Genomic DNA, 18,393 nt, shown 5'->3' with positions numbered 1-18,393 from the left:
TATAACAATTCTATCTTCTTCCAGGGAAACAGCACCCAGAACAATCTTCCAGAGAGTCCTGGACATCTTAAAGAAATCTACTCATGCTGTGGAGCTGGCCTGCAGGGACCCCTCCCAGGTGGAGCACCTGGCCTCCAGTCTCCAGCTAATCACTGAGTGCTTCAGGTGTCTTCGGAATGCTTGCATAGAGTGCTCTGTGAACCAGAATTCCATCAGGTAGAACACACATTCTTCTGAGTGTTTCTTATGTGCTGGTTAATGTTTTAGCTTTATAGTATTGCACATTGTTTTTACAGAACTGCCCTTTACCTCCAGATGGGAAGCATCTGCTATTTCTTGTAGTCTCTTGTTAACAAGAGAGATTATTTTGCTTTCCTGTTTGTAGTTTGTAAGGTGTTTTGAGGTACTTTATTCTTCATAGAACAGTGGTATTTGAATTTGACATTGGTTCCATATTTCTAGGTTCTGCCTGTTCAAGTTCACATGTAGTTCTTGACCTCCTTTTAATTACAGATGTTTTAGTTACCCTGTATTTACATTGAGCAAATGTAAATTTTATCTGTCATAAGACTAAACCTCCAAGCACTTTCTGTCTGTCTTAAGCTGTGCCTGGTTTTGAGAGGTGTTAAGGGCCATGCAGATGATGCCCTTGTACAGCTCTCGCAGCTAGAGCTGAGCTGTTTTCCTCTGGCCTACCTCTTACCCCCACCCCAGACTGGGTTTCTCTGTGTAGCCCTGGCTGTCCTGGAACTCACTCTGTAGACCAGGCTGGCCTTGAACTCAGAGGTCCAACTGCCTCTGCCTCCTGAGTGCTAGGATTAAAGGTGTGCACCCCCATGCCTGGCTTTTCCTCTTGCTTTTATGAAACCAACTTCTCATTTAAAAAAAAAAACTTTTAAAGAATATTTTTGCTTAGTGAAATCAGATGCCACAAGCAGGACGCTCACCCTTCTTCCTTGGGTTCACATGTAGAAAGGGCCTCAAGGCCTCTCCATCACTGATGTGATGGGTGAAATTGAGCTGGTCCAGAAGACATTTGATTCTCTTGGCTACTTAGACAGTCTTATACCTGAGGCTTTAATATGATTAATGAGATTTTTAAGATGAAAGGAAAGGGAAAAAAACAAAACTGAGTTGTTTAACATCAATGCTGAAACATACCTGCCATCTCTCTTTAGAAAATGGATTGAAGTCTTCCTATTAATAGTTATTATTATGCTGTTTTTCCTGCCAATTCATTTTTAAAAAATTTTTTAAGGATTTATTTTTATGTGTCCATGTGTTTGCCACTTGCATATTATGGGATGCTCTTGGAGTTTAGGTGGGGCTGTGGGATCCTCTGCAGCTGGAGGTGGTGGGTGTGGAGAACTGAACTTGCATCCTCTAAAAGAGCAGCAAGAGCTCTTCCCTGCTGAACCATTCTCCAGCTCCAGTATCAGCATTTAAAGCATATTGGCATGTTCTGGAAACATGGGCCAGAATGCCAGTTTCTTTTGTACTTTCCCCGGTGGGAGGGATGGGGACAGAGCCTGCAGGCGTGCATCTTTGCTGGGCTGTCCTCAGCAGGGAGGAAAGAAGCTCCAGCACTAGGATTGGGCCTAGGTGCTTTGCCTTCAGTATCTTGTTTTAGTCCTTGGGATAAACTGAGGGATAGTGTGCCACGGTTTCCTTCAGTAGTTCAAGAAAGAAACTGGTTCAGAACAACTTGTCCTGAGGACATTCACCATACAGAGGGAGCTAGCAGTACTCTATGCTGAAAAGCCTGTCGTTGCCATTGCTGAGCCCACAACGGTTCTGTTGTCTGTGATTGTGCCACTCCCTGTAGTCAGTCACCTATCCTTGGACACGGGCACTGAATGTCTCTTTCCCCTTTTCACATGGTAAGAGGGTAGTGACCGGTGGGTGAGTGAGATTCCTCAGCTGTGGCATCATTGGGACAGCAAGTGTGCAGTGCTTCTGCCTCTGCTGGGAATGCTGTCACCTGCCTTCAGGTGATTTTGTTTGATCTTCTGAGCAATACATGGCTACTATAAAAATTGCAACATTATAAAAATAAAATACTATGGGAAATGAAGTATTCAGCTATATGGCATGGCCATCTAAGCAAGGGCAGTGCATGTAGCTATGGTTAATTCTTACTGTGTGCAGCCTTTGTCCACACACATGAAAATAAAAAAAGTAAAGGCACCAAATTTTCTATCTTTTGGTTTGGTTTCTAGTGTTGTATTATTATTTATTGTTGATTGCCAAAGGTAAATTTCAATCATTTGAGGCATTAGTTCCTGGAAACACATTTTTAATTATAAATATAGCAACGATTCCAGTGGGAACTTTGGAGACAGTTTTAATTAAAGCCAATATTTCTAGGCTAGTCAGAATTCAGATCAAAACACCCATACGTATGTGTGTGTGTGTGTGTGTGTGTGTGTGTGTGTGTGTGTGTGTGTGTTCTTTTGTTATTCAAAGTTCAGGAGATATGATGCCTGTTAAGGCCCAGATCTCCTCCATATGGCACAGATGTAATACAGCAAAGCCAAGAATCTGAGACCTGAGTCATGTAACATTTCAGGAAGTACCCAAGAAAACTCTTGAAGGGTTTGGGTTTTTTTTGTTGTTGTTGTTGTTGTTTTGTTTTGTTTTTTTATTTTTTGAGACAGGGTTTCTCTGTGTAGCCTTGGCTGTCCTAGACTCACTTTGTAGACCAGGCTGGCCTTGAACTCACAGAGATCCACCTGCCTCTGCCTCCTGAGTGCTGGGATTAAAGGCATGGGCCACCACGCCAGGCAACTGCTCAAGGTTTTCGCTTTGCTTATAACTATAACCACTGCTGCTGGGCTCACTGTACTGTTCCTGTATAGGGCCAGCTCATAGTTAAGCTTTGGGGTCTCTATCAAATTTCTCGACTCCTCCATTGTAGTGTAGACATGGACGTTTTTGCATTACATTTTTAAACCCTGAAATTTGAATTTCATCAAATAAAATTGATATTATGAAATTGTATTTTGATTCCTCCCTTTCAGCTCCCCTTATAACAAAGCACAGTGTCCTGTTATCCTGGGAGTAGTTGCCGATGTAGAAATGAGTAGAAGCCTGGTGTGGTGGCCTAGGGCCCCAGGCAGACAGCACCTTTGCCACATTATGTTGACTATAAAATAGGCTTAACATCTGGTTCTGAAATTTGATCCAGACAAATCAGGGTCTTCTCTTTAGTAATTTGGTCTTAATTCTGATTCACCTTGAGAAGGGACTAAGCTGGGGTTGTGTTAGTTTTCTGTTGCTGTCACACATTAGCACACATCGAGGGCTGAGAACAGCAGTTGTATCTTTGCGGCTCTGGTTGAGGTTCTGAGGGGGGAGGGGGAATTCTTCCTTTGTCTCTCCCTGCTTCTGTCAGCTGCTTTCCTTGGTTCACAATGCCTTCCTTCATCATCAAGGTAACTGCAGTGTAGTGGATGAACACATGTTTTTGTTTTGATCCTAAGTGGGGAATGGGGAATGTACTTGTAAGAGAACAGGTAATGTTTATCCACAGAACACAAACCACCTTGTGTGTGTGTGTGTGGGGGTGTTGCTAGCTGAAACACATCTTAGTGCAGACTCTGAGAGGAGATACATATGTGAGCCCAAAACAGGAGGTGAGGCTTTTTGGGTCTTGGTATTGTTTGGCTGTGGAGACTGCTCCAGAGAACACTTCTGGGCTTGGGGTTCTGGTTGCTGTTCCAGGTCCCTGCCTCAACTTTGACTGAATTGCTAGTCTGCTAAAATCCTGCCGGCCACGCCAAGGGAATCGCTTCCAGGAATTGAGTTCAGCAAGGTCTACTCCTGTTCCCATTGGCCTCCTTTCTCTCCTATGTAGCGTAGGTGGGTAGGAAGGGAGGTATAAGCATTCAAGAACCCCAGATAAAGTAGGTTTGGAAAAGGTCAAAGCCTACAGTGTAGTAACTACCAGATTCTCTCTCTGACTTTGACTTCTGTCTCATGAAGACCTGTAATGGATTGCCTAGGATGATCTTCCCGCCTCAGAATTGGTCATTAATTTAATTACATCTAAATAGTTTCACGTATTTGCTGACACCACTTCTGAATCTCTGATACTAACTAGATGTTTAATTGTTCACATCTGTTCTGAGACTGTCTGTGGGAATTAGTCATAACTTAAAAGGCTCACTTCTAGATGGCTGTTGCTATAAGTAGGCACAGCAAGAAACTACTAAGCACAGCCCCTCTCTCCTCTCCCCCAAGCTTTGGCACCGAAAATAAGTAGGGACAGTAAGAAACCATTGAACACAGCCATTCTTAGTGGAAAGAAAGATCAGTTGTACTAAAAAGACGTCTTTTTGGCTGCCTGGGATGGTAGAGAACACGGCCAGCTATAAAAGCTTTGAGTTATACAAGGGGACATGGAGGAGCAGCCCAGATAGAGGAGGAGGTGTTGCAGTGGTAAGAAGTATTGGGGTACAGCTAGCTGTTAGAGGCTTCTGAGAAACACCTTTGGTTTTTGTTTTCTAGTAAAACCAAACTCAGGTGGGGGTTGAGTCATTGCCAGTAGCACTCCCACTTTGGGGGCCCACTTCTTTGTGGCCTAGGAGTTGCTCCTTGTGATACTGTCTAGAAATTAGGCACCCAGGCAAACCCAATTTCTGTATGGCTGAATAGAAGTTGAGGGTTCCATGATAGGGTTCCCTCAGTCTTATTAATTCACAGAATTAAAAAACGTAGGTTTCTGGTTCACTATAAAGGAGGTATGCTGGGATCACCAGGTAGGCGGCTATGCAGAGGACATGGCATGGGGAGGGGTGGTGTTTCCATGGCCTCTGAGATATGCCATCCTCCTGGCACTTTGATGTGTTTACCAACCTGCAGGCTGGCTCCCCAGACCGCGGTGCTAGTTTTTCAAGGGGTTGTCAGTTTACGGACATGGTTATTAAGCTGCTGGTTGTGGTTGTTGGGAATGGTTTTCACCTCCCTTCCCTCTCTGAGGCTGAAAGTTTACAGGTTGGGTCCCATGGCAGCCGGACACCATTCTGAAGCTGAGCCTAAGCTACTTTATAGCAGGAACGCAGATGTGACCAGAAAGTATTCCTATCGTTCAGGAGCAGAGACGGGTGTCAGGGACTCAGCCAGGTGCTCAGGACAGAGACCAACTGCAGTCACATCTATTGCTGTGTCTTGCTCATGTAAGGTAACTTAAAAAACTGAACAAAACCAAACAGACAGATAAAGAGTTTAGGGCTTTTTTTTGTTTGTTTTTGCCTATCCTAATTCACCCATCAATCTTTCGAGACATAATTTCTCTATATAACAGCCTTGGCTGTCCTGGCTGTTCTAGACTCACTTTGTAGACCAGGCTGGCCTCAAACTCATAGAGATCTGCCTGCCTCTGCCTCCCAAGCGCTTGGATTAAAGGCCTGTGCCACCGCCCTCGGCCTTACTCATCAATCTTAAACATTCATATCTATCAGATTCAAATTACATTCTTGTGCTATCCCAAGGGCTTCACATTCTAAACCCAATATAACATCAGCTCATGTTCAGAATGCCCTCTAAGTCTCGTTAGCTAGAAGTCCCCCATCTGATCCTCTGAATTACCTAAGTTGTATGAAACTCTGGATGGTGAGCCGTCTTGGGACAAAGTTCCACTTTCTCTGGGACCTGTAAAACTAGAAAATAAGTATATTTTTCAAATACAGTAGGCAGAAGATCACAGTACATGGCAGTTTTAGGCATTTCTTTTCTTGCTCCTCTCTGTACAGCTGCAGGATGCTGTTCCAAGGACTCTTGGCCCTGCACAGCAAAGATCACCATTCCTGCAGTCCCTAATAGCGTGTTCTCCTTCCAGACGATGCCAGCTGTGCCTTCATGTGTGTGCTTCTACCAGCAGTCTGTCTTAGACACTACGCTTTTTTTCTGTCAAGCTCCTTAGGGTTCTTCTAGCCTCTGCCCACTGAGCAAAGCCTTTTTCAGGTACTTGTTACAATAGCACCCCATTAATCAGAATTGTGACCCTTTACTTTTTGTTGCAGTGACATATTACCAAAACCTTAAACAGCACACATTTATTATCTTACAACTTTGGAGTTTGGCAGCCCCTGAGGGATTGGCATAGATGGTGCTTCCTTCTGGAGGCTCTGGGACAGAATCCGTTTCTTTGCCTTGCCAGCTTTCAGTCCTTCCATGTTTCTTGACACACAGCCTCCTTTCTCTTGCTTCCAACTTTCTTGTGTTCCTTCTGCAAGGAGCCTGTGGTGCATTGGAGTGCCACAGAACTCAGGACAATCCTTCCATCGCAAGATTATGGGTTTGAGCTTGTCTGAAAAGTTCTCTTTACCAGATAAGGTAATAGTTACAGATTTTGGTAGTCAGGATATGCATGTCTCTGGAAGCGGTTATTCTGCTCACTGTAGGAATCAGCACTTGAAATTCAGTATTAGGGAAGAGCATGTATTTAGTTTAACTCTGTCTTAAAATTTAATACAGGAACCTGGATACAATTGGCGTTGCTGTTGATTTGGTTCTTCTCTTTCGTGAACTTCGAGTGGAACAAGACTCTTTGTTGACAGGTAATGTGCAGTATAATTAATGGGTTATTACCTTGAAAACTGTTTAAAACTAATGCTCTGAGTGTCCAATCATTCACTGAAACATATGTTTTATATTTCAAGAAATGATAAAGAGTTACTGTGAGGAGAACTTGCTGTGACTTCTTTCTCATCCTGTGTACGCTGGCTTGTTTCTTCCCTGTTTCTTCTGCTGAGGCTTCTCTTAGTCTGTTTGGGCTGCTGTAGCAAAATACTTAGCGTAAGTAATTAATAAAAGCACACATTTATCACATGAGAGGGTGGAAGTTATTATGTGGTAGGAGCTTGTTCTCCGGCTCAATGAAGGTGCCTTCCTGCTGTGCCTTACATAGAAAGCCAGAAGGAGGCAAAGATCTCTTCCAAGGGCACTAACTACTAGATGCAGTTTCCCCTCAAAGCCCTTACTGCTTGCTGCCAACATTTTGGAGATTTGCTATCAGCAGGACACAAACATTCAGACTATACCAGAATCATAACCTCCAGTACCCAGAAAATGACTATATTTGGAGATAAGATTTTAAAAGAGGTAATTAAGGTACAGTGAAGATGTGTGATGTCTTCTTGAGAAAAGGACACAGCTAAAGAGTGGGTAACAGTCTCTGCCCCCAAGGAGTTCACATTCCAGTGAGGATAGCCAGATTTTAAAACTATTAAGTCAGTCAGGTACTGGGCGTGGTGACACATGCCTTTAATTCTAGCACAGAGGCAGGCAGATCTCTGCGAGTTTGAAGCCATACTGTTCTACAAAGTTCAGGACAGCCAAGGCTACACAGAGAAACCCTGTCTAGAAAAACAAACAAAAACCCAAAATAGACAAACAAAAAAATCAGGTACCTTGTGTGACAGAAAAGGAAGTTCGCTCTTCTTGTTGATGTGGGATTAAGAGCAGTACTCAGCTTCTTAGAGAAAAGCTGGAGGGTTCTTAGACTATTTTGAAAGCATTTAGCTTTTGTATTAGTAGCATTAATGGTTCTCCTTTGTACAAAGATTATCTTAACACATTGAAGTAAATAATAAGAGTTTTTATATATGATCTTCTTGTCCGAGGAATTGAGATATTATGGGTAAATATAAATTATTTGATATAATCTTAACGTAAATATTCATGTTTATTAAAGTAATTGTTAAAATAAAGAACAGATTTAGTTTGTAAATATTTCCTAACCCTGTTCTTATATAGCATGAGAGATGCTTTTCTTTGCTTTTTTTTTTTTTTTTTTGGTATTTTGAGACAGGGTTTCTCTGTGTAGCCTGGTCACTTTGTAGACCAGGCTGGCCTTGAACTCACTTCCACCCGCCTGCCTCCAAGTGCTGAGGATAAAGTGTGCGCCACCATGCTCAGTGATGGGTGCTTTTATTGATGCTACCTTACACCCTGTGCTTGGCGGATAGGTAAGAGCTAGAGGCAAGGCTCTCTTCTAACAAACACCAAAAGGAATCTAGAGGTGACACAGACTAAGTCAGTGTGCTAGTGTGCTGTCCACACTGCCTGAGGTCATTTAATTTTCACTTTCACTAAGAAATTTGGTGATTTTTTAGTGTTTTCATTTCAGATTCATTTTACTTCAGTTTTGGGGTCTTATACTTGATTTAGAAATCATCTTTTAAATCTATTAAGTAAGTCAATTACCTGGTGCGACAGAAAGTGGTGGTTTCTTAAAGTTAACTATATCATCGAGGATTTTATAAACAACATCTTTGCTCTAAACTTTTCTGAGTGGCAGTTTTTTAAGAGGTTGGTAGGATGTAGACTTTAGTTGTAATATTTTAAAGATATTAAGTATTAAAGGTATTTTTGTAACTCTGCTTTATTTTATTTTTTAAAAATGATTTATTTATTAAGTATACATTGTTTTGCCTGCATGTACACCTGCACACCAGAAGAGGGCACCAGCTCTCATTACAGATGGTTGTGAGCCACCGTGTGGTTGCTGGGAATTGAACTTAGGACCTTTGGAAGAACAGCCAAAGGTTAACCCCTGAGCCATCTCTCCAGTCCATAACTCTACTTTATAACAAGTTAAAAACCAATGATAATGTAACAGTTTTCATTGTGCTGCATGGAAAAATCTGTGTTTGTGAAGTCTCAGCGATGCAGCTGCTGTTCAGGTGCACTCCATCTTTTAATTGCCAGAAGACAACGATAGCGTGTCGGCTGTCAGCAGAAGCAGGGTTTTCTTCTGATGGTGTTTTCCTAAATAATCACGGCAGCAGTGCTGGCAAATGCTGTGCGTGTGGAGCTGTTAAACCTTGGGCACCATCCCATCCCCACTACCCCTCCCCCCACATGGAAAGTTTTTCTCCTGAGTTTATCTCCTTTGTTCTCAGCAGCATATGGCTCCCCTGCCCTCCAGCGACCTTATCATCAGGTAGCACATTCTCCTGCTTCCCAGGACAAAATTTCTTCCCTTGATTCTCCAGTCCCCTCTATCTTTCTTGTGCTATTCCAAATCTCCTGTGCAAGATTTATTTTGTTTTTGCAATATATGATAATCGATTGTTTCATCCTTTCTTCATTGAGATGGATATAACCTTTAAAAAAATAGAAAGGGGAAGATACTTTAAAATGCTTTTATAACATAGTTATGTGGTAAAAAAAAATACATTGACTGATGTCAGAATAGATCCCTGTAAGTCTCTGTCTCTCTTTTTTATTTCCTTTCTTTCCTCGTCCTCCTCCTCTTTAAAAAATATTTGGTGGCATTGGGAATTGAACCTTGGGTTTTAGTATGGTAGGAAAACCTCTACCACTCAGCTATATTCCTAGCCTTGCTCTTGTTTTATAAAGGATACATTAAGAGTTGGTTATAATTTAGATAGCGCCAATGCTATCCGTTTAACTAATTGACTTTTTTTCCTGGTTGTGTGGGGTAAATTTAGTGCCTTGGCCATGCTAGACAAGCATTTTATCACTTAGTTATGTCTCCCAGACCATTCACTTAGCATAAAAGCATCCATTTTAAAGTGAACAGTTGAATGATATTTAGAACAGAACCAAAACCTGTACACAACTGAAAATATTCTCTTACACTCAAAAGTGTAAGGAGAGCAGTTTCTGTCCCTTCCCTGCTCCCTGACATGGCCCTGGGAACTGACTCTGCTGCCAGCCCTTGGCTGAGCCTTCTTTCTATCTCCCTGGCTTTGAGGAGCCACTGAACTGTTTTCCAGCACAGTGGAGCCATTTGCATTCACTCAACAATGTGTGCTCCAGTTCCTTTACATAACACTTTCCTCTTCTGGGTTTCAGTCATTCAGGGGGTGTGAAGTATTGGGTTTTATCTACATTTCCCAAATGACTAATAATGGTGAGCATTTTCTCATGTGTATATTGGGCATTTATAAAATTTTGGGGAAATATTTGTTTGAATCTTTTGTTCAGTTCCTTTTCCTTTTTATTTATTATGATTGTGTTGTATTACTGACTTGTAGAAGTTCCTTCTGTAATATAGTATACATCCTCGGGATAATGTTAACTCTGCAGATGAGTTTGGAAAGAGCGTCCATCTCGACAATATGGGGTCTTCTAGTCTGTGAAATGTAAGCGTTTTCTTTAAGAAATTTCAGCAGCGTCTTAAGTAGTTGACCTGTATTTGATGGCAGAATTGGAAGAGAAGCAAGGAGGAAAAGGAAAGTTAGCTGTGTTTCTCACCACCTTCTAGGAAGGGGCTGCTAGTTTTTCTTTGGAATTCAGCGGTGACATTTGCATTTAATAAGAAACCCAGAAGTTGTTTTCATAGTACCCTAGTTCAAACCCAGTGCATAGCCCATGAAAGTATTTTGATCACACTGTCCGTTAATGCTGTCTCTAGAACCTTAATTCAGGGACGTTGTTGTCAGGGCAACTGTGCCAGTTTTTGTTACTGCTTCTGAGGTAAGAACTGTAATTATATTGTCAAAATAATATTTAGAGTATTATTTTCAGGCAATAATTGCAGTGGTCTGACAAATATATTATGGTCATCAAATTTTATGTAAACACAAGTATGAGTTATTTTAATTGAGCTATTGGTGTTGTTTTTGGCATATATTCTTTCCTAATCTGTAAAAATAATGCTGGCATTTTTTAGAAGCTTTGCACTGTTCTTAGTGTTTACATAAAGATCAGTTGATAAGCTGTTTGCTAAAGTAAGCTGTTATGTTACTTGCCTGCAGCCTTCTTGCTTGTGCTAGCCCATCTCTAAGGCTTTGCTTTCCCAGAATTGTATTTTGGATTTTCAGAGGTTTTTGCCTTTTTTTTTTTTTCTTCCCTTCCCTGAGGAACTGTTGGGCCGCTTGGCTATCAGGCCAGAGTCTCTTTCACATGTTAAATTTGAGTGTTAGTATTCTGAAGATTTAGTAGAATTACTCTGAATTCTGAATACTTAGTAGAATTACTAGTATCTTTTAAAGTTATGGCTTATCTTGAAAAAGGTTGGTAGTTTTGTATTATAACCATTCAATAAGCATTTATAATAGACTATTTTTTTTGGTTGTTGTTGTTGGTTTTTTTGAGACAGGGTTTCTCTGTGTAGCCTTGGCTGTCCTAGACTCACTTTCTAGTCCAAGTTGGCCTCAAACTCACAGCAATCTACCTGCCTCTGTCTCCCAAGTGCTGTGATTAAAGGCTTCCACCACCACACCCAGCAATGGACTAATATTTTAAAAACTCAGAAAAATAGACAGAAAATACAATTTTGTGAGCAGGCTCTGTGAAACACTTGAATTTTAGTTTTGGGGTTCCTGGTGCATCATTTTGTCTGCATACCTTTAAGAATGGCATGTTTAGAGCTGGATGTGGTGGCACACGCCTTTAATCCCAGCACTCAGGGAGGCAGAGGCAGGTGGATTGCTGTGAGTTTGAGGCCAGCCTGGTCTACAAAGCAAGTCCAGGATGGCCAAGGCTACACAGAGAAACCCTGTCTTGAAAAAAACAAAAACAAAAAACTAAAATACAAACAAACAAACAAAGGCATGTTTACCAGGTGTGGCTAACCCAACACTCAGGAAGTAGAGGCAGATGGATCATTGTGAGTTCAAGGTCAGCCTGATCTACAAAGTGAGTCTAGAACAGGCAAGTCTACACAGAGAAAACCTATCTTAAAAAAAAAAAAGAATAATCATGTGTGTTTGAGCCTTGGCTACAGTTTTACAGGAAGCTGTTGGGCTCCTGGGTTCTAACACCCCATCCTCTTCCCTGTGCTTCTCTAGTTCTGGGGTGTACCTGGTTCCTGCAGCACACCGTGTATGCTGCCTCAATGTTGCTTCTCTTTTTAATTCCTTGTAGTACATTTTCCTGTTTAAAATCACTGGCTTGCTTTCTGTCTACTGCTCTCTGATGCCGCCTGTCTTGTCCCTCTCTACTGGTTCTCTTCCTTTCCTTTGTCCCTTCCATCCACTCATTCCGCTAGTAAGGGTACAAGAGGAGACAGCAGCTACTGCATAATTTGGATAGAAATGGGTTTTGTGCATCTGTGCATGAACTAGGTTTTCCTGTGCAGCCTGAACTGAAGCTGATCTTGCTAGTCCCTGGCCTCCGCTGCTGTGTGCTGGGGTTGCAGGCCTACACCACCATCCCCAGCTGGGTAGTAAGATTCAATGGAAAGAGCTGGTGTCATTGTGGTTTAAATTAGTGGCATTGACTAGGAAGAAGTAAGGAGGACGCTGAGGCAGGAGTTGTTGGATACGTGTGGTCTCCAACCCCAGGGCTGAGGTCAGCCTCCCTAACTCATCTCCAGGCTGTGATCCCTGGAGAGGCTGCACTCTTGGCAGGTGCTGAGGGGTGCTGTGGGTGGGGGTGATAGAGCCCACCCCTGCTGCCAGGGCACTTCGCCATGAAGCTGGCTAAGGAAGTCTTTATAGAACTGTTAGTATCTTTTAAAATCATGGCTTATCTGGAAAAGATTGGTACTTTTATATTATAACCATTCAATAGGCATTTATTATAGACTAATTTTTAAGGACTCAGAAGTAGACAGAAGAAAATAATATAATTCTATGTACAGGCTGTGAGAAGTACTTGACTTATAATTTTTTTCTTTTTTTCAGTATTTGTGTCTGTTGGTATAAACATGGGTTTTATGTTCTGTCTCTTTAAATTATATTAATGTATTTAGTTTTGGAGTTCTGGCTGCTAGTACTGCTGATGCCATGCTTTGTGGGAGCCGAGCCTGGAAAAACAGTTGCCTAGAGCGGAGCAGAGGATGGTGTCCTCTAAGAGGAGTAAATTGTGGTGACTGTGCTGGCAGCAGAAATGTCTTGAGAGTCCCCCCTTATTTTTACAGAGCAGACACTGAAGTTTTGTCTGGAGCTGGGAGGCAAAAATCAAGACCTGGTACCCAGTCAAGTCTGTTTTAACAGTGTTCTGTTGTTAACAGCTCATGACTCTAGAGCCTTTGGCTCCTGTACCCTCACCATCTGCTGTTGTTTTCTAGCGGTGCACTTTGTGCCAGTCCAGTGGGTGTAGAGTACCGTCGCCTGGTTTTCTTACGGTACCCAGCACTTTTTCATCCCTGCCTATCTATTTTGGATCTTATACATTTTCTTTTCACAAAACTTTTTTTTCCATCTATTTTTGTGTTGGCTTATCTGTTTTAAAAATGACCTATAGCCAGGCTTTAAACTCAGCACTTGGGATGCAGAGGCAGGCAGATCTCTGTGAGTTTGAGTCCAGCCTGGTCTACTTAGTGAGCTCCAGGATGACCAGATCTACATAGTGAGACCCTGCCTTGAAAAGAAAGAAATGCAGTGGTTTATAAGAGCTCGTTGAATATGCTGTAAGTCTAAAGGTGGTTGCGTATTTTATATGTCTTTTTATTCTGTGGCAGCATTTCTGTTTTTATCCCATGGTATCATCTGAGAAAAAGCGTTACTAGATTTATCGTTTATTAATATTTAAAAGCTCGGGGCTGGAGAGATGGCTCAGAGGGTAAGAGCGCTGATTGTTCTTCCAGAGGTCCTGAGTTCAATTCCCAGCAACTGCATGGTGGCTCACAACCATCTATAATGTGATCTGATGCCCTCTTCTGGCATGCGGGCAGAGCCATGTATACATAATAATAAATAAATCTTAAAAAAAAATTTAGTCTACAGCCATACCACCCTGAACGCTCCCGATCTCGTCTGATCTCGGAAGCTAAGCAGGGTCGGGCCTGGTTAATACTTGGTGGGAGACCGCCTGGGAATACCGGGTGCTGTAGGCTTAAAAATAAATAAATAAATAAATAAAATAAAAGCCCTCTAGGGTTTTAAAATTTTTTGATTTTGGTGCTTCATGTTCAGGTCAGTAACTGGAATGGGATTTTCTGTTTGTGTGAGGACGTATAACATTGTCAGTTTTTTTTATTCTGATACCCAGGCACCCCACTGCCCACTCTTATATAGACCGTGTAGATTTAATAATTTGTTGCTGATCCTCCTGTCATTAACTATTTGTCAGTTTAGGTTCCAGTCTGTTCTACTCTGCTGCTGTTTATCCCCATCTTGGTTCGACCCTGTTGTACCTACAGTTAACTGAAAGTAGCTGGTAGTCTGTGAGCACTAATTCCGTCTCTTTTTTCCCCCCCAACAGTGTCACAGCTATTAACGGCCCTGTGTCTCTTCATATAAGTTTTGGAATGGTTTCATTAAGTTTCCAGCTAGTCTGTGTGTCCTCCAGCTTGTGGAATGACACATGAATGGTCAACTAGCTCCAGCTGGCACAGACTCTGCCTCGCATGCGACAGTTACCAGCTGTGACAAACTAAAACCCAAACTAAAATCCCACATGTGAGATTAGAACAAAAACATATTTACATAACTGAGTTTACAAAGAAACCAAAACTTCTATCACAGTACCATGTGGAGCTTGCAAGAGGATGCCCAAGCCCCTGGAACTAGAGTAACAGAGGGCCGTGAGCTGCTGCGTGGGTGCTCACAACTGCTGAGCCCCTCGCCAGCCCTTTTATAAACGGCATCCTTGCCCCATTTCCATGTATTCCTCCCCATCTTACTGCAGATGGAGGCCTGAGCTCAGGGCCCTGTACAGTTAGGCAAGTGTGTCACTGTTTGTGCCCCTTAGCCCAGTGTCCTTATGCTTGATTGGCTCCTGCATCATGTATAAATACGGATTTTTACAAAAACACCGACTTTGGTGAAGCAACTCTTGTAACCCCTTTTAAAAATCTGTAAGCTTTATTATTAAAAAAAAAAAAAACAAAACCCAATAACTTGTAAGTAAATAAGTAAGCTTTCTCAATAATGCAGACAATTTACACATTTAAAGTAGTCTACATTAGCATTTCACCAGTATTGTGGGATATGGTCATTTGATTTGTTTGTTTTCAGCCCTTGATCTTTTGTCTTGCTGGCAGTGGTTATTTTTGTACTCTGTTAATTATAAAGGGGATCGAAAATACTTAGACTTATTTTTCAAAAGGAATATTTGTCACTGTGCCTGGCCGTTACTTCTAATGTACACTGCAGACTTTTTGTTTGTACCTAGTTTTAGGCCAAAGCAGCCCGGAATGGAGGAGACACTTGGTAGTTTGCAGTTCCTGCCTTAGTTGTATACACCTCACTTTCATCTATGTTTTGATGCCTTGACTTTTTGTGTTTTGTGTTTAAGAAGATGGCAAACTGTTTTCCAAGGTCCTATATCTGGCATTTGGTGCTGTCGCTTTTCTGAACTTTTGGCCATTAGTTTGCTATTTTATATTTTAAATGTCAATTAGTTTTGTTTTGTTTTGTTTTGTTTTTTTCCATTTTAAATCTTACTCAGATCTTTGAGGTATATTGGTTTTTTTTTTTCACCTGCTTCTCCTAGAATTTGTTGATAAACGATATCTTAAAACTATCCAACTTATTATCAATAGTTCTCACTACAGTCAGTTTTTCTTTATATTTGAGAGTATATTACTAGATGAATTCCAATGAAAAATTTTACATCTTTTTAATAAGTTAGTCTGTAATGATTATATAACATATTTCTAGCAATATTTTTTGCATTAATACTTATTATATGTAATTTTAAGTGGCCTATTTCTTCTTTTTTTTTGAGTGATATTTCTATAACCTTATGTTTTAGGTATGTTTGTTTTAAACAACTTGTAGCATTTTAACAATTCATTCTCACCCTTTGACCCTCCTCCCGAGACAGGGTTTCTCTGTGTAGTCTTGGCTGTCCTGCCTGTAGACCAGGCTGGCCTAGAACTCACAGAGATCTGCCTGCTTCTGCTTCCTGAATGCTGGGATTACAGGCCTGTGCCACTGTAACTGACTTAACAATTCACGCTTAAGAATAGGTGTGTTTTGTTTTGTGACAAGTTTTATTGGACTGGTTTTGGCATGACTTTTGTTAGCACAATCCTCCTGTCTCAGCATCTGGAGTGCCTTGATTACAAAACATGTGCAGACATGCCTAACTAGTGGTCATCTTTTAATTGGCGCATGTATTCCAATGATATTTCATGTAATTATATTTGAGTTTATAATCTTTCAGAAGTTAATTTTATTTAGTGTTTTGATGAGACATATTCATGTCATGCTTGAATTTCATTATGGAGTATAAACTCTTGGATAATCAATCAATTTCTCTTCCCCTTTCCTATTTCTTTCTTTCCTCCTTCCTTTTCCCCCTTCTTCTTCCTCTATCCCTCTTTCCCTCCATCTCCTCTTCTCTCCTCTTGTTCTCCTCCCCTATTTAATTTACATGGGAGATATTTCTTACTAAAATGTATTTATTCACTGTGTTGGATCTGTTATCTTCAGTTTTAATTTTTTTATATTCCTAGCTTTTCGTTGTGGCCTGCAGTTTTTGGGCAACATTGCCTCACGGAATGAAGATTCTCAGTCCATCGTTTGGGTCCATGCCTTCCCAGAACTCTTCATGTGAGTCTAATGTTAAGATTTTTTTTTTCTGTCTCCTAAAAAAATTGTGATTATAATTCCATTTATATGAAGTTTGAAAGCAAGAAGAACAAGACTGTAGCTATAGAATTGGGGATAGTGTGTAGTCTTTGTGGGTATTAGTAGGTGGGTATTAGCTAGGAGAAGGTATGAAGGATACCCCTGGATCTTGCCAGCATCTTGGTTTGTACAGTGGTTCCATGATAGGCATATCTGATCGTACAAAGATTTGTGACCCTTAGGAACATGCTGGCTTATTTTTAAGAAATAAAAGTCATGGGAGAAAACAGTATCTTCAAGTAAGGACCCTGAAATTTATAAGGAAAACCCCTCATAAACATTAAAACATGCTTTATTTTTTACTGATGTGTACATGCATGGCTCAGTGCTATTCTTGGCAGATAATGGAGAACTGTACGATCCAGATAACAGACATGCGTATCACAGTGAGAAGTGGGCATAGCTGTTCTGTTGTTCGTTCTGAGAAATGTGGCATCTGTCTGTTGCTGTGAAAAGAGGGTAATTCAGTCCCTTTGCCAGTGCTAGGTGGTGGGTACTGGGCTTATTTATTAATGTAGATGTGGTTGGCCAGCCTGATGGCCACTGACAGAAATCTGTAATCTGTCTGGTTATTTATATTGAATGTTGAATTGGTTCATGTTATGTATCACTTTTTTAAAACCAGCTCTATTAATTTGTAAGTACTTGAGCATCACATTACAATGTAAGTTGGTGACAGAAATGGATAGGTAGTAGACATTGTATTGGTCATGGAGGCCAAGCTTAGCTGAGACTGTACCAGTGTGGGCAGCATAACAACAACTGTTACTGAAGTGCCTTGAGTTGGGCATGTAATCTCTGTTCTTACAAGTCCTGCAGAGAAGTGGAGCTGACCCTGTTTGGACAGGTGAGGGACCTGCAGATTCAATAGTAAAGGGTAAGCTGCAGAGTGAGGCAATGCTGCTCTCTGATCTGTGTGTGCTGTAAGGTCTGTGCTGCCCTCTCTGGTTGTGTTTGTTTTCTGGGCTTGTATTAAGTTACGGTTATTGGATGGCTCTTAGTTCTAGCTCAGAGTACATTTCTCAAATGCCTGAAGTGTGTGTTTATAGTTATATATCTATTATCTTTACACTTAATAAAATTGATTGTAGATGAAGGGAAAGAATGCAGCTCAAGCTACATAAATACACATTAATTAAAGTTTTAAACATCTGCTATCTATTGTGTTTATGTGTATGTGTTCGTGCTATACCAGTTATGTAGAGGCCAGAGACAACTTGAAGGAGTCAGTTCTCTCTCTTTTAGCTTCTTATGGTTCTGGAGGTTGAACTCAGGTCATCAGACTTGGTGAAAGCACCCTTACTTGCTGAGTGATCTCATTGGCTCACATCACTTTGTTTGTTTGTTTGTTTGTTTTTTGTTCCATTTTTTTTAAGACAAGGCCTCACATTGTAGCTCTGACTGCCCTGCCTTGAACTTGATATGTTGACCAGGCTAGGCCTTGTAACTCATAAGAGATCCCCCTGCCTCTGCCTCTTGAGTACTGCCTTTAATATGTGCACTACCATGCCTAAGCTGTGAAGTTTAAGTGGGGACAAAAAACAAAATCTGAGATGAGCCATGACATAACTGACAATCAGTAAATGAGCTCACTAAGTCCTTATAGCTGATAGGAGTTAGGAATTGTGTTAGAGCTTTTGACCTCAAGTTCTTCTGTTTCAATATCTGGCTTTTAGTTTTTTTTTTTTTTTTTTACCTGTTTGTTCTTTCTAACAAGAATAAACAACCTTTAATGCTTTATATATGTCATTTTAATTTTTTTCTCTCTTTAAATGTTATGTTTTCTTCAGTTCTGAGTCCTAAGTCATGCAACTTTTTATTGTCTTTTTTGAATTTATTTTTGTGTGTGTATATATATATATATATATATATATATATAGCATGTGCATACATG

The 18,393-nt window shown here is 41.0% G+C and overlaps 1 protein-coding gene across 1 annotated transcript in view; it reads left to right on the top strand.

Annotated features, from left to right (window-relative positions):
* Positions 1-18,393, top strand: part of ATXN10 (ataxin 10) — a 139,740-nt gene that overhangs the window by 20,436 nt on the left and 100,911 nt on the right. The window contains exons 3-5 of the mRNA XM_084750314.1: positions 25-216; positions 6,478-6,560; positions 16,325-16,421. Coding sequence (XP_084606440.1) covers positions 25-216; positions 6,478-6,560; positions 16,325-16,421 — 372 coding nt within the window. The remainder of the gene's footprint in view (positions 1-24; positions 217-6,477; positions 6,561-16,324; positions 16,422-18,393) is intronic.

This window comes from Acomys minous (genome assembly GCF_964271855.1).
Source record: "Acomys minous genome assembly, chromosome: 12".
NCBI classification, from domain to species: Eukaryota; Metazoa; Chordata; class Mammalia; order Rodentia; family Muridae; genus Acomys; species Acomys minous.
Note: the sequence above shows the minus strand (reverse complement) of the source record. Positions and strands in the feature narration are given on the sequence as shown.